Source organism: Budorcas taxicolor, chromosome 13 (assembly GCF_023091745.1).
Source record: "Budorcas taxicolor isolate Tak-1 chromosome 13, Takin1.1, whole genome shotgun sequence".
NCBI classification, from domain to species: Eukaryota; Metazoa; Chordata; class Mammalia; order Artiodactyla; family Bovidae; genus Budorcas; species Budorcas taxicolor.
This window is the reverse complement of record NC_068922.1, coordinates 50,812,469-50,829,134: the sequence shown is the minus strand read 5'-3', so window position 1 is coordinate 50,829,134 and position 16,666 is coordinate 50,812,469. Positions and strand designations below refer to the sequence as shown.

Sequence of the window (16,666 nt, the reverse complement as noted above, 5' to 3'; positions counted from 1 at the left end):
CTCCACGTTTTCAGAGTTGGTGCTCCAGGGAGCAAGGGAGTTCTGCCATGAGACCTTAGGGACCTGAGGGAGTAGGGAGATCCCGTTTCATCCCAGTTACACCTTGGAGCTTTTCGAGAAAGGGTTCCATCTGTAAGGTCTGAGAACCACTGCAGTAATCCCACCCCTTTACAGCGTAAAAGTAGTTGTTTTTGCGGGGCAGCCTCAGGTTGGGGGTGGGGCTGGAGGCCTAGGAGCAACGCCCAGGCAAAGATCCCCAGTCTTGGAGAACTGAGGCGTCGGGGCAGGGTGGGCAGTCTCGATACTCGCACAGCATAGCAGGGTGCTCAGTGTGGTGCCCACCGGCAGCTGCCTGCGTGTTTACAAACCTGATGTAGATCACACTTCTTGCCTGCGCTGCGGGGCGGACTCTTCCTCTCTGTCGGCGCTGGTGCAGGCAGCCACACCCTCACCTCTAATTTTAGTCCTCCCAGGGAGAACCTAGGGAGGAAGCGGAGGGCGGCAGAGGGGGAGGGGAGGAAGGGAAAGGGGGAGGGGAGGAAAGGGCTCGAGCCAGCTCTGACCTCCTCGCTCCCAGGAGGCGGAACCGAACATCACTGCTGTGGGGGTGGGCGAGACCGAAGACGCACAAGGAAGAAGGTGGAAGCCGGGATACAGGTTCTCCTAGGAGGAGGGGAGCCCCTGCCTCTGAAGGTCTCCGTGTCTCGGGCGCCACCTTCCGGCCCTCTAGGGAATAGGTCCTCCACCGAATCCGGCAGCATGGGGATGGGAGGTGGGGTGCAGTTTGGAGAGTTTGGGGGCAGGAATGGGGTGACACTCCTGTCTGTGCCCAGGTGTGACATCAGCAGGTAGAGTGGGAAGAGGAGTTCAAGAAGCTGCTTCTCAGCCTGAGCATATTTAGAAAAATAACTCTTTTAAAATCTGTGATAAAAAAATGTTAGAGGTGGGATGGAAACATAAGTGGTCAGACCTTGCAGTGTGGGAAGAAGGTTGTTAGTGCACAGCTTTTATTTTCTACAGTGAGCCAGGAATAGTTATAGAGGTGTTTATGCATACATATGTATAGTGGCACTAACCACCATTCATAGAAAGATACATTTCTTTCCAGACCAGAAAGTTCCCTTCTGACCCTTTCACTCATTTCCCTCCTCCCAATCTCTCTTCTGTCATCACAGATTCTTTTTACCGCTTCATGAATTTCACATAAATAGAGTGATACAATATGGTGTTCTTTTGTCTCTGGCTTCTTTTGTCAATGTAATGTTGTTGAGAGTAGTTTGGTTCTATTTATTGCTGAAGAATATTACCTTGTATGAATACACTACAAATAGCACAATGTATTTATCTATTCTTCTGTTGATGTGTCATTGGGATATTTGTTTTTAGCTATCATGAAGAAAGCTGTCATGAACATTCTAGTGTATCTGTTTGGTAGAGTATACCCTGTTTCTCTTGGGTGTTTTCTTAGGAGTGGAATTGCTGTGTCATAGGAAGGATTTTTCTTAGCTTTATTAGATTTATATGCCCCCTGTCCATTGCCCAGCAGCTACTTTCCACTCATGAATTCACTTCCCTGTTGTTAGGTCTTGAATACTATGGATAGTATGGTTAACTAGACAGTATGCAACTTCTGCCTCTGAAACCTTAGCAAACGCAGCTTGGGTCAGGAAGGAAGTAGGGGCAGGATCAGAGCTGAGTGGCCCCTTGGGATGGCCCAAAGATACCTTCAAGCCCTTGTAGTCACTCTGGGAATAGAAGGGCAACCTCTCCCAGCCCTGGGGCCAGATTCAGGGACCCTTTGGGCCTCTCATCAGCTCCCTAGACTGGCGTCTTTGAGCAAGCTGGCTTAGCGTAACTGTCAATTTGATGTCTGGCCTCTGGTGCCACAGGTCCTCACGGTCCACTGTTTCCTGGGCTCTTTGCTGCTTTGTGGTGACTGAGGGGCTGGGTAGCCTGGGACAAAAAAACCGGAGACCTACCCGGAATAGCAGAGGTTCATCCAATACCAGCCTCGTGGCACTTTCTTGGGGGAAGGTGGGACTGTGTCCTGCCCACCAAATTACCACCTCGTTTAGGCTCTGAAAGACTAACAGAAAGCAAGAGGAGACGAGAAGACAGCGCAAGGGAGAGCGAGGGCCAGGGAAGGGCCAGGCCAGGGAGGGAGAGCAGAGGGTCTGGTGCAGTGGGTACAAGTATCCTGGGGTTGGTTCCAGCACCCTGAGGTCTGTACAGCATCCTGGGGTCCATGTGAGCGTCCTGAGGTTGGTGTGAGCTGGACCGCAGCAGTGATGCTGGGCTGTGCTGGGTTGTGCTGGTCCGGGTTCAGCAGCACCAGGGTCAGTTTCTCCTGCTTTTGACCTTCTTGATCATCCTTTCTTGCTGACTCTTGTCTCATCCTTGAGGAAGAGGCAGTACCTAGTTGATTTGGGGTGGGATTGGTGGATTTCAGGGGTTTGGGATGGGCTCTCAGCTCTCCTGTTTGCTGATGAGGGCCCACAGTACATAACCTCCTTCCTATTTCCTTCCTTATGTCTCCCTCTTTTCCTCTCTCCCCACATCCTTTGGAGATGGCTCTTCTTGTCCAGATCCTCAGAAGAGAATGAGAGGGCTCAAGGTCCCCCCTTGAGGGCAGAGAGCATCTCTTGGGGCAGGTGGGAAGTGAAGGCAGAGCAGGTGAGCTGTGACCCCCTCCCCCCTTCAGGTTCCTAGGAGGCGAGTGTGGACGGTATGCAAAGTTGTGAATCCAGTGGCGACAGTGCGGATGACCCTCTCAGTCGTGGCCTGCGGAGAAGGGGACAGCCTCGTGTGGTGGTGATCGGTGCTGGCTTGGCTGGCCTGGCTGCGGCCAAAGCACTTCTGGAGCAGGGCTTTACAGATGTCACTGTGCTTGAGGCGTCCAGCCGCATCGGGGGCCGTGTACAGAGTGTGAAACTTGGTAAGTGCCTCAGTCACCTCAGTCCATCATCTCCCAAGGCCGCCTCTTGTCCCCCAGTGCCCTGGCCTAGCCTGAGATCTTGTTATTTTAGCTTTTTCCCAGGGTTTAGTGTTCTGTCATGCATGCTGCCTGGGCCTTTTCCAGAAGCTTCCTTTGCTCCCTCAGCACCCTTCTGAGGTGTGCAGAATGGGGAGTCTGGTCTCTGTTTTTGGAACAAAATCTAGGGTTCACAGTGTTTAGGTGGGAGAGGACACCCAGAACCAAACTATCTTTGTAGCGGGTAGACTGGTTTCTATTTCACAAGAAGGGGAATTGTGCAAGATTCTATTAGTTGTTAACTTTTGAATATGATTTAGTATACCATTAGTAAGAGCTAGCCCTGGGACAATAGGAGCTCAGCGCCCTGGAGTTGGAAGAAGACTTTGGGCCTCCTTGTGAGTGATGGGCAGGTCTTTGGATTATCTGGGAAGAGGATGTGTGTAGGTTTCAGAGTATTAAGCCTTCTGGAGAAAGCAACCAGTTAAGAGACACACCCCAGAAGTGGGCACATTTTGCCAGGGGTCCTAGAAGGTGGGGGATAGCCTGAAATGCAGCCAGAGGTCAGGGCTTCCTAGACATGGGGTCTGACAATGAAAATGGCCCAGTAGGACTACCCATGGTGGCCTGGCATATGTGGGCTACACTGACCCTCCATAGGATTTTGTGTCTCTTGTTACTTGGGCTGCAAGGCCAAGCAGATTCTGTGTATTTACTTTTGATGAATGGGGCAATTGGTTCAGAAAAGTAGGTGGTCATGCTTAGAACAAGCAGAGGTTGAGGAGACATGGGAAACTTTTCATGTTTAAAAAAACTTTGATCACATTAAAAGTCTTCCTTAGAGCATTTCCTAGAAGGTATATGTGAAGTTATGTCTGTCTTCCCCGGCAGACACAGGAGTATGTGTTGGCAGTGAGAATGAAAGTGCGTCCCAAGGCACACAGAAATCTGAGGACAGTCAGCTGGGGGACCTCCTGGGGGAAGCCTGGAGACTCTGCTCAACACCTGATTGGCTGGCTAGGAGCCTTAGGGATTGGCTGGCGAGGAGCTTTAGGGAGGGGATGGCTCCATTTCTGGTTCTCAAGTCTTGATGAGATATTCGGGGTCTGACACAAAAGCGGGACGGGAGGACAAGTGGCCCAGTCTCAGTGGTAGTTGCCAACTGAGATGTGCTTTGCAGGGAAGTTGGTAGAGGGAGCGAAGCGGAAGGGATGGGGCTTCAGGAGGCTGAGGAGATGCATGTGGCTGGAAGCCTTCCTCGGAGGGGAAGGAGCTTGGGTGGGCCTTGGGTGATGAGGGGAGTTGGATAGGTAGTCAAAAGAAGGAACGGATGATGTATATGAGGAATCAGATCAAGGCAGACTCTGCTAGAATATGGGAGAGCAAGTCCAGACAAGCGCGTATGTGTTGTGTGTGCAGACACCTGGGGCTGAAAGCCCAGGCTGCAGTTGGACCTGCGGCAGTGTGACATGCTAGCTGTGAGTCCCGGTGGTAATGGCAGCAGTGATGACCAGAAGCCCCAGGGACACTGTGGGGTAGTTGTGGAGATGGTGCCCAGTACCCTGTGGTTACAAGGACGACAGAGGTGAGAGGCCTGTGGGGGACGACAGGAAACATCCTAAGACTGAGGCTGCTCTGGGCCACCCCACCTCCTTGTAAAGCTTGAGGGATAGGGTGGAACTCTGATGTTGCTGACCTTGAGCGGCTCACCTTATTCCTGCTTATGCCTGGATACCCCGTGCCTGGATATTGCTGCCCAGTGACGATGACTTGGAACTCCCTGGTGTACCCTGGGAAGGGTCCATGATGCAAGCCCCTTTTGCTTCTTTTGGAAGCTCAAAAGAAGCAAAACAAAAACAAAAACAAAAAAATACCTTGGGGAACTTGAGGCTCTAAAGGATAATTAGTGATAAATGTCCCCAGTGACCAGCCCCCCTCCCTGAACCCTGTGGAAGAAGGGCACTGGGTTTCCAGCTTTTCCTAACCTCTAGTCTGCCCACTTTCCCTGGACAAAGGGACCCATACATTCCTGCTCTTGATTCCAGAGTCACCAGGAAGTTCTGTCGTACTGGCTGTGGTTTGAGGTTGATTGTTTTTTCTCTTGCTCTGTGTTTGGCACATAGATGCATACAGGGCTACAGGGCTTTTTTTTTTTTTTAAACTGATGGTTTAATTAGAAGCAGCCCAGGAAAGAGAAAGCACAAAAAAAGAGGAATGCCCAATTCCTGGGGTGAGGGGTGATTGTTGTCTGTTATGGTTTATAAGATAGCTATTGCTGCATAACAGACCAGCCTGAAATATTAGTGGCTTAAAACAACATCATTTTATTTGCTGATATTCTGTGGCTCCAGAAATCTGAGTGTCTCTTCATGGTGATCACAGTCTAGGAGGGTGAGGATAGAAGGCACAAGGTTTCTTGAGGCCTAGCCTCTTGAAGCCACAACATTGCTTTCATTGCATTCTATTAATCAAAGCAAGTCACAAGGCAAGCCCAGATTCAAGGGGTAAGGAAAGACTCCATCTCTTGATGGGAGGACTGACAAAGTCAGATTGCAAAGGGCCATGTGGGTAAGGATAGGAGGAATTATTGTGTCCATCTTGGCAAAAAAGTTATCATACATGATGTCTTGAATCAGGCCTCCAAAAACAAAACAAAACAAAACACCAAAAAATGTTCCTCTATATTTTCCTTTCTTTGTTTCAACTTTCCTGGGAGCTAGGCAGGGGAGGAGACAACTGTATCACCGGCTCTGCAGCATAAGAAAAGGAGACTGAGCCCCTGAAGAGGAAATAGTCCCAGGCACAGTGGGAACTTGCCTCAGAGTATCTGGTCCCTTGGCTATGGATGGGGTGGTAAAATGAGCCACCAGCCTTGGACCCAGGATTTTCCCTTGCCCTAAACAGTCTCTTAAGGTTTTGCCGCCTGTGCCATAGGATGAGAAAGCTTAGTTTTCTCTGGAAGTCTGTTTTAGACTGCCCTGGGGAGGAGTCTTCAAAACTGGAATGTTTTCTCTTTCTTCTGCCCTAGACTGAGTTAGGAGTTGGCCATTTTCCATCTGGATGAGTGGCTTAGATTCCTGAACCACTGGATTTTGAGGAATTGGAATAAGGCCAAATGGGGACCTTGGGTCTGGAAGGCTGGGCCTCCTCACTGGGTATTTCAGGTACCTGTACCACATGGTACCCTCTGGTACCATAGAATTTCTCCTGAGAGGGAGGAACCAATGAGGAGGGAGGGCCTATTGTCTGATGTTATCACAGAAGGAGAATCTTCTACTTATCCCAGTGAGGCGACTTGATGTCGTCAGAGTCGCTGAGGGTGGAAGTTACCTCATTTATAAAGTGGAATCCATTTTGTGCTGCATATGGTTTCTTACTGGGAGCTTTTCACTGAAGACTTTGGTTTGTTGCCAGAGGGGGACCTATTCCCCTTCCTTGCCCTGTTGTTGGGGATGGAAGGATCCCCTTGGAGAAGGAAGATGAGGCAGTGTTCTGGCCCTCTTTGAAGAGTCCTTGCTGTGCTAAGAGCCTGTTGTTGCCATCAGGACACGCTACCTTTGAGCTGGGAGCCACGTGGATCCATGGCTCCCACGGGAATCCTGTCTATCATCTAGCAGAAGCCAATGGCCTCCTGGAAGAGACGACTGATGGAGAGCGCAGTGTGGGCCGCATCAGCCTGTACTCCAAGAATGGCGTGGCCTGCTACCTCACCAACCGTGGCTGCAGGATCCCCAAGGATGTGGTTGAGGAATTCAGTGATTTATACAACGAGGTGAGGTATTACGGGAATAGTTGAGCACAAGGGTGTGGGAGACAGGGAGCACACTGGCACTGTGTGTGTGTGTGTGTAAGATGGGGATCGGGGGCTCGACAACTTGCTAGGGTTTTCTGTGACCCTGGTCATGTCTGTACATTCTCTGGGCCCCAGTTTGAAGGTAGAAAGAAGATAATGAATGGAGAAGTACTAGGGAAGAGATTATTGATACTTAGGATTAAATATTTCCCCAGGAAGTCCTTAAATATCTATTAGATTTGTTACTAGGTAAATGTGTATGATCGTTGTTGTTAATGTTCTTCGACACTCTTGTAAATGATAATTTAAAAAAAAACCTTATTTTCTAATTGTTCCTGGTATATAGAATTATAACTGATTTTTTAAAGTTGAAGTTTAGTTGATTTACAATATTATACTAGTTTCAGGTGTACAGCATAGTGATTCAACATTTTTATACATTATACTCCATTTAAAGTTATTACAAGATAATGGTTATATTTCCCTGTGCTGTACAATATATATTTGTTGCTTACTTATTTTTTATACATAGTAGTTTTTGTCTCTTAATCCCATACCCCTGTTTTACCCTTCATTTCTTCCTTCTTTCCACTGGTAACCTCTAGTTTGTCCTCTATATCTGAGTCTATTTCTGTTTTGTTACATTTGTTTGTTTTATTTTTTAGATTTCACATATAAATGATGATATAGTGTATTTGTCTTTCTCTTTCTCGCTTATTTCAGTAAATATAATACCCTCTAAGTCGATGCATGTTGTTGAAAATTGCAGATTTTCATTCTTTTTTATGGCTGAGTAAAATTCCAATGTGTGTGTGTATATATACATATATATAACAATATAGTTTATATCTACCTATCTAACATGTATATAAAACATGTGTATGTACACTACATATATAACTATGTTTTATATCTATATCTGTCTAACATCTTCTTTATACATTCATATGTTGATGGGCATTTAGATTGCTCCCATAGGTTGGCTATTATAAATAATGTTGCAGTGAACTTTGGGGTACAAGTATCTCTTCAAATTAATTTTTCTTTTTCTTTGGATATATGCCCAGGAGTGGAATTGCTGGGTCATGTGACAGTTCTATTTTTAATATTTTGAGGAACCTCCATATTTTCCACAGTGGCTGCATCGATTTACATTCCTGGCAACAGGGTAAAGGGTTCCGTTTTCTCCATATGTTCACCAATGTTTGTTACTTGTGTTCTTTTTGATGACAGCTTTTCTGACAGGTGTGATATCTCATTGTCATTTTTAATTTCTCTGATGATTAAGTATGTTGAGCATCTTTTCATATGCCTGTTGGCCATCTTTATTTCTTCTCTGGAAAAATGTGTATTCAGGTCTTCTGCCCATTTTTCAATCAAGTTGATAGTTTTTTTTTTAAAATTGAGTTGTATGAGCAGTTTATATATTTTGGATATTACCCTTTATTGGTCATATTATTTGCAAATATATTTTTCCATTCAGTAGGTTGTCTTTTTGTTTTGTCAGTGATTCCCTTTGCTGTGCAAAAACTTTTAGATTAAATTAAATTTGTTTTTGCTTTTGTTTCTCCTGCCTTAGAAGAAAAAAAGTGCCTCAATTTATGTCAAAGAGTGTTCTGCCGATATTCTCTTCTAAAAGTTTCATTATTTCCATGGTTACATTTAGGTCTTTGGTCCACTAAGTTCCAATTTCAGTCTTTCACATATGGCTGTCCAGTTTCCCCAGCACCACTTGTTGAAGAAACTGTCTTTTTTCCATATATATTCTGCCTCCTTTATCATAGAGTAATTGTGTGTGGGTTTATTTCTGGCTCTCTAGTTTGTTCCATTGATCTGTGTGTCTGTTTTTGTGTCAGTACCATGCTGTTTTGATTACTGTAGCTTTGTAAGTCAGGGAATATGCCCTTGTTTTATTCCTGCTTAAAAAAAAGTTAATATTTTTAGAAACTTTGCTGTGAACTGCAAAAAACAAGCAAGGTAACTTGTAGATCTTGCCTTCTGATAGCTTCCATTTATAGTGTAATGACCCTTCACTTTAGGTTAGTAAACTGGTCAACACTTACCTAATATACATTTTTATGTCTCTTGTGCATAGGGAAGGAGAAATGACCCTTGCTTTGGGGTTGTCTCTGCTCCATGGAAGGCAGGAACACCCATTGTCTTATGTGTGTGCACTCGTACAGTATGCTGTGTACAATCCTATAGTGTTGCGTGTTCTCACTCAATATTAAGCAAGTAAGAATTAGCATTCTTGAAAGTAGACCTTCTTGGTGTACTGAGAATCAGTCATGTCCTGATTCCTATGTTACTGTGAGTGCTTCAAGCATGGATGCCTCTTGAGAATGATATTCAGGGTCCAGGACTTACTTGTTCTTTTAAACGTTCCTGAAGGTAGATCATCATCAACTTCTGCTTGTGGGTCTGATTTTCGAAAGCCAAGTGTGTGAGTCATGGAAAGTAGGATAGATAAAGGTAGGTTATCATTGGTGAAGGAAATGGCCACCCACTCCATTGTTCTTGCCTGGAGAATTCCATGGACAAGGAGCCTGGTGGGCTACAGTCCACGGAGTCGCAAAGAGTCAGACATGACTGAGCGGCTAACATTACATTATTATTATTATCATTCTAAGTGGTGCTGCTTTGAGTCAGAAGGAAAAGGTGTTAACCATGAGGTCAAAAGAGAGATTTCCTTATATAGCTCTTAGACAGTGCTGGAGGCCTTTCTGAAGAGGTGTGCTCTAAGCATGTGAAGCCTTGCCTGAGGGTGGCTTCATAATAAATATGTAGCCTCCCCCCCAAGGCAATCACTTTGAAGGGCTACACATTTGAATGTGTTATATTTGTTAACAAATAGATGAGTTTGTTCGGTAGTTATCATATAAAGCTTAATCTCTGGAGCAAGATTGCCTTGACTCAAGTTCTACCATTCATGGAGAATGGTATATACCTGTATATTCATGAGCTAGTTATTGAGACTCTCTGAGCTTTACTTTCCTCATCTGTAAAACAGACACAGTTATACCTACTTCATAGTGTTATGGAGGATAAATGAGATCCCAGTGAAAAGTGCTTAATGGGAAATGGGGTGAATATTGTTAGCTCTTACAGACCCGTCCCATTTCCCTTGGGTCACATTAGGAAGATGTCATTTAACCCAGGACAGGAGACTATCCACGTGACAAATGCGTGTTCAATTATGGCAGTCCTAGTCAGTGGTTGACACAAAGAATCATGTGAATCTGTTAGTCCTCAGCTGGGCATTTTGGCCTTTAGTTAACATAAACTGACTGGCTGGCTACTCAGTTGCTTATCGCCAAGGGGAAAAATCTAAGGGGGAGGAGGCAAGTTGAAAGCCTGACTCCTTGGCAATGGTATTAGGTGAGGAATTTGCTGAGGACTTCAGTTAAAGCCAAACACCCAGCATCTTGTGACTGTTGGGAGAAGAAAAAGGAATAATTTAACTTGCTTTCTTCTTTATATTCAGAGAAATGTTGAATTTATGTTTCTATCTTAAGTAGAGGCTTTTCCCTTGAGGGAGTAGTGGGGGTTGGGCCATACCACCTTTCTTCCTCAGCAGTCCTAGAGCTGGGTTGCAGGGTAGACACATTGCTGTCAATGTATGGGCCCCTTTTGCTCTTTCCCCTGCAAAACACCAGCCAGGACACAGCTCTATGCTGCCCTCCTGGGAGAGGGTGAAGCAGATACACCTGGACAGGAATGTCAGGGGAGAGTCTGTGCATTCGGTTCTTGGAAAAGGGTTATCTGTGTAGACGTTGGTTCTTTAGTGGGCGGTACGCTTGGCTATATAGACCACTTGAAAGGGCAGTTCCCTTCCCACACACTGTACAGGCACCAGACATTTCACTTTGTTCTAAGCAGGGGTTCAGTAAGAGTTTCTGGGGCCCATCCCACCTCCTGTGTCTGGAGGCAAGGAAGCTGACTGCACAGGTGCAGTTTGCCATCCCCAAACCTCCATTTTGTTGGTGCAGCCTCAGTACAAAACTGAGTACCACATTAAGTCACCAAGGAAGAGGTGCCATGTGCCCAGCATATCCAGGAACACTTTGGAGATGGTGAGCCTGAGATAGAGGTGGGATGAGTGAATGTGTTTTCAGTCTCCTGGGATCTCTTTGCAGGTCTATAACTTGACCCAGGAGTTCTTCCGGCATGGTAAACCAGTTAACGCTGAGAGTCAGAACAGCGTGGGGGTGTTCACCCGAGAGGAGGTGCGCAACCGCATCAGGGATGACCCTGATGATCCAGAGGCCACCAAGCGCCTGAAACTCGCCATGATCCAACAGTACCTGAAGGTATCTTTGCCATCTCGGAGCTCTGTTGAGTACAAATGCCAGAATGAGAAAGACTGACCCTGGGGAAGTTGGGTCCGAGGAGGGCAGCACTGCCCTAAAGTCCTGCTTCTATCCCTGCCCAGCCTTGGCGGTCACCTGGCTCCCCTCTGGCTCTTCCCACAGGTGGAAAGCTGTGAGAGTAGCTCGCACAGCATGGATGAGGTGTCCCTGAGCGCCTTTGGGGAATGGACTGAGATTCCTGGTGCCCACCACGTCATCCCCTCGGGCTTCATGCGGGTTGTGGAGCTGCTGGCTGAGGGCCTCCCAGCCCACGTCATCCAGCTGGGGAAACCCGTCCGTTGTGTTCACTGGGACCAGGCCTCATCCCGCCCTCGGGGCCCTGAGATTGAGCCCCGGGATGAGGGTGACCATAATCATGATGCCGGGGAGGGCAGTCAGGGTGGAGAGGAGCCCCGGGAGGAGAGGCAGGATGAGGATGAGCAGTGGCCAGTGGTGGTGGAGTGCGAGGACTGCGAGGTGATCCCGGCAGACCATGTGATCGTGACCGTGTCACTGGGCGTGCTCAAGAGGCAGCATGCCAGCTTCTTTCGGCCAGGCCTGCCCGCCGAGAAGGTGGCTGCCATCCACCGACTGGGCATCGGCACCACTGACAAGATCTTTCTAGAATTCGAGGAGCCCTTCTGGGGCCCTGAGTGCAACAGCCTACGGTTTGTGTGGGAGGACGAGGCGGAGAGCTGCACGCTCACCTACCCGCCCGAGCTTTGGTACCGCAAGATCTGTGGCTTTGATGTCCTCTACCCTCCTGAGCGCTATGGCCATGTGCTGAGTGGCTGGATCTGTGGGGAGGAGGCCCTTGTCATGGAGAAGTGTGATGACGAGGCAGTGGCCGAGATCTGCACAGAGATGCTGCGGCAGTTCACAGGTGCGTCCCTGTCCTTGTCCCGCCGCCGGCTCAACAGGTCTCGCTCTGTCTGTCCCCCCCCTCCAGACCCTCTGAGTCTCCTGAACCAGTGCTAGCACCCTCATCCCCAGGCTGTGAAACTGAGGTGGTGCACCCCTTGGGAGAGATACTGTAGGGCACTGTGTCTTGGCTTTGGCCTCCTAAATTGCAAGCTCTCTCCATTTGTAATTTGAGACACTCAAGATCACAGGCTCTGTGTTTCTTCTCTGTTTCTAAGGCTGATGGTGAAAAACTCAGATATCACCCCAAAATCTCAGATTGCCCACTTCCTACTCATGTTGTCTTGCTAAGAGATGGATTTGTGGTGGTTTTGTCTGATCTTTAGTTGAACATGTTTCCTGCATTATCCCAGAAGAGCCCCACAAGAACGCCTGAAGTTGGAAGGGGGAACGTGATTATCTGGGATGTTTTTCAGATAGGAAAATTAAGGCCCACAGAGAGGAGGTGTTTTCTGGGGATTACAAGGAGACATTGAGGGGTATATACCTTGAACCCCAGCCTCCCTCCCTCCCTTCTTCATGCCTGGCCTTCCTGGAGCCCCCGAGGTACAATGGGAGTTGTCTGCTCAGGAGTGTCTTCTGTGTGCAGCCATTTCTTATCCTCCTTCCCCTTGGCTCTTCTCACTCCCCAACAGGGAACCCCAATATCCCAAAGCCTCGGCGAATCCTGCGCTCGGCCTGGGGCAGCAACCCCTACTTCCGGGGATCCTATTCATACACACAGGTGGGCTCAAGTGGGGCAGATGTGGAGAAGCTGGCCAAGCCCCTGCCGTACACGGAGAGCTCCAAGACAGCGGTGAGTGTGGGTGTGCTGGGTACGTGAGGGGCTGCGGGGTGAGGGTTCTTTGAGGGGTGGGTGTTTTGTGTGTGTGTTTGGTCCAGGGGAGGAGTGCCAAGGTAAGATAGGTGGAGTAGCTCCTGTAATGATGGAGAAAACAAGAAAAAGTACACTTAACACCTGGAAGAACAAACAGAGTCAAACTAGGATATCTTAAATGCTTTCTTACAGTTATAAAAATAACAGACATTTAATTCTGTGCTGTCCAGTATGGTAGCCATTAGCCACATTTAATTTAATTAAAATCCAAAGTAATAAATACAACATTTTGTTCCTCAGTTGCATTAGCCAGGTTTCAAGTTTGAGAGCCACCTGTTGTTGCTCATCAGAGTGGCCACGTTAGCGGCCACGTTAGAAGCCTCATTAGGTTGCCACGTTAGAGTGTGTCACTATGGAGCATTTCTGTCATTGTGGAAAGGTCTGTTGGGCAGCACTGACCTGGTATGTTTTGCTTATTTCCCCCAATTTGTTTTAGGAAATAAAACAAAATACTGACCTTCCCCCAAATTATAGTAACTATATAGTAAAACACACAGAAAAATAAGAAATTGAAATTATCTATATATATTTCTGCTCCTATAAAGTAGATTTTGAGTTCCCCCCACCAAGCATACCCATACAATAAATGTTAAAACCCCAACAAAATTATATTTAAAATAATTCTCTGGTGTAATTGATGAGGAAGATTGCAGAGCAATGTGTTGTGCCTATCCTGGCTATGCTTAGGAAGGGCTACTGCTATAGCCATCCTCCTTCTCTTGTCCCCTGCATCAGTTAGGATTAGCGCATATAACAAAAAGCAAAACAAACTGTGATTTAAACAAGACAGAAATTTACTTAGGTCACACAAAAGGAAATCTGGAGGTAGATGTTGGGGCCCAGTATCAGTAGATCCTGGCTCCATCTTCCAGGCCACCTTGTGATCCAAGAGGGCTGTGGAGGCTGTTGCTCTCGTTCTCCTGTCTGTGACAGGCTGATGAGTGAAAGAAGGGAACCCTTGGGAAGAGTCAGTGTCCCTAAGCAACAGTGCACTTGAAGTTGATTGGCTAGAATGTAGTCACATGACTCTATCAGCTGCTAGAGAGACTGGGATACACCTTTTTTTTCCCCCCTGGATGGCAGTGGTGGTGGTGGCTTGGTCGCTAAGTCATGTCCAACTCTTGCGACCCCATGGACTGTATGTAATCTGCCAGGCTCTTCTGTCCATGGACCCAGTTAAATGTCAGGATTTTTGTTACTGAGGAGAAAGAGAAAGAATGTGGAGCAGGCGGCTTGCCCTCTGCCACAATATGTGCCTCCCTTTCAGCTTAACCACCTCTGCAGGCTCTTTATTGGTGGGTTAAAACCTCACTACTCAAGATGGGTGGTCCATGGACCAGCAGCACTGGCACCATGTGGGAGCATATTAGACATACAGACTTGCAGCTCACCCCAGACCTGATGAATGAAAACCTCATTCTGCAAGGTCCCCAACTGGTACCTGACACATTCAGCTTGAGGTATATTGGAATAAAATCCAAATGCAAGCTTGGAATGCAAGCATTTGTTCTATGCTTGGACCCCACCTAAACAGCCTGCTTTCTTGATGTTAAGCTTGGCTCTGCCAAAATCTTCACCATCTCCTAGACAAGGCCTAGGAGATGCATTTCTGCCCCCACTTTTCCTTCTTCCTGAAACATCCTTTGCCTGTTTATTTATCCAGCATCTTCTGAGAAGAAGCCCAAAGGTCCTGTCCTCTGGGAAGCTTTGTGTGATCTCCCTGACAGAGGGCCTCTTTTCTGGGCTCTCAGCATCTCGCCCAAACACCCATCGCGTCACGTATGATGCCATTTAGTAATTGGGTTTCGTGTCTGGCTTCCCCACCAGCAAGGAAGCTCCTCAAAGCAGCTGCCTGGTCACCTTTTATCTTCCAAGTGCCCAGAACAGTCCCTGGAACCTAATAGGGGCTCCATAAAGGTTTGTTAAATTACTGCCTAACTTTATCGAGTTCTTATATTCTTTCAGGTTCTGAGTCCTTTAGATACATCATTTCACTTAATCCTCACAGTCACCCTCAGAAGTAGATGGTATAAACACATTTTGGAGATGAAGAAATCAAAGCTTAGGGAGGTTAAATCATTCCCCAAGTTCACTAGTAAGAGGCAGTGTGAATTTCTGAAACTGTAGAGCCAGGACTCACAAAAACCTCAGAGGAAAAAGGACTGAGGCTGGATGTTTGGGGAAGAAGCAGGGGAAGATGGGCAGGTGGGATGGACAGCTCCTCATCCTGTGGAAATAGCAATACCTGCATCTCAGATGCCCGCCTATTCCTTTCTAACTTGTAGTATGGATGGGGATTCTGGGGCAGACAGGTAGCTTTTCTTGCTCCTCCATCTTCACTTCCTTGTCCCCCTGCCCAGCCTATGCAGGTGCTGTTCTCAGGTGAGGCCACGCATCGCAAGTACTATTCCACCACCCATGGTGCTCTGCTCTCTGGCCAGCGTGAGGCTGCCCGTCTCATTGAGATGTACCGAGACCTCTTCCAGCAGGGGACCTGAGTGCCTCATTGCTGCCGAGCGTGTTCCTTAAAGAACCACTAACTCGTGACTGCCAGCCCTGCCCCTCGCTGCTGTGTACTCCTCACTTCTGAATCCTCTGTAGAATGGATTTGTATCTTTTGTAGAGCTAGACATCTGACTGGCTTCAGACCTGGCCCTGTAGCTTCTTCTTTTCTCCTTCCTGGGTGGCGACCAGGGTGGGGTCCGTTGATTTACCTCTGTGCTCTGATCTCTGACCTCCCTATGCTTCCCCTCATCTCTAACCTTGTTATTGTAAGTGCCTTCAATACTTTGCATTTTGGGATAATAAAAGAGGCTTGCCCTTCCTGTGCTCCTCAGCTTCTCTCTTCCATTTTTCTTAGCCTCGTGTGTGTGCGTGTGTGTGCATATGTGTGTATGTATGTCTTTGTGTGTTTGTCATATCTTCTTCGAGGGGATAATGGGGCCAGCTGTGGTCTGATTATACCCCCAGAAAGGAAGATGCCTGCCTTTAGTGGAAGGGGCATCCTCTCACCCCAATCTGTTTGTGATTGTTTCCCTTCCTGCCAGTGAGACTCCTTAGGAGTAAGAGCCCCTCATTATCCAGCCCCAACTCCTTCAAGATAGGCCTGGGTCTGCCTGCTGGCCTTTTGTTGGACTTCTCAGAGCCTGACTGGGTAACATAGCCACATGGAGTGAAGGTGAGTTTTATGGGAGGGGACACCTGTTGTGGCTCCATGCCAAGCTCAGATGTGTTAATTATTAATCAATGTCATCTGGCCAGAAGGCCCTGGTTCTGCCCTTGGGATGCTCCAGTTGACTTCTGGGAAGCTTTTTCCCAGAAAAAGTTCTGGGAAGTACAGAAGTACAGCCATTTTGGTGGGTGAAAACACACACACACGTATACACCCCTTATATATCCACACACACATATATCACTCCTACACAGATAGTCTACCCTACACCCTTACACCTATACACAAGTACAACTATACACACGTGCATAAAACCTTAAAGAACATTTAGTCATTTTCTTACTCCAGATTTCTAGTGACAGAGTTCGAATTCTACAGAGTTGAGGGGTTGGGTGGTGGAGGATGTGATGAAAAGCCGGGTGTAGCCCCTGGTTTAACTGTGTGAATTTAGGTTGGGTTAGCTCTGCAGAAGCTTAGGGCACTGCCTTTCATATGACTCTATATCCTTTACTCCCTTACCTTAGGCTGTGATGAAGATGTCCAACACATGGATATGCCTCTACACTCCTCCCTGTACCTGTCT

General features: G+C 47.4%; 1 protein-coding gene across 1 annotated transcript in view; it reads left to right on the top strand.

Moving 5' to 3' along the window:
* SMOX (spermine oxidase) overlaps positions 1–15,640 on the top strand; it is a 35,478-nt gene extending 19,838 nt beyond the window's left edge. Inside the window, exons 2-7 of the mRNA XM_052651083.1 lie at positions 2,702–2,935; positions 6,517–6,743; positions 10,901–11,074; positions 11,237–11,996; positions 12,670–12,830; positions 15,272–15,640. Coding sequence (XP_052507043.1) covers positions 2,728–2,935; positions 6,517–6,743; positions 10,901–11,074; positions 11,237–11,996; positions 12,670–12,830; positions 15,272–15,409 — 1,668 coding nt within the window. The 5' untranslated portion in view covers positions 2,702–2,727 and the 3' untranslated portion in view covers positions 15,410–15,640. The remainder of the gene's footprint in view (positions 1–2,701; positions 2,936–6,516; positions 6,744–10,900; positions 11,075–11,236; positions 11,997–12,669; positions 12,831–15,271) is intronic.
* The last annotated feature ends 1,026 nt before the right edge of the window (positions 15,641–16,666 follow it).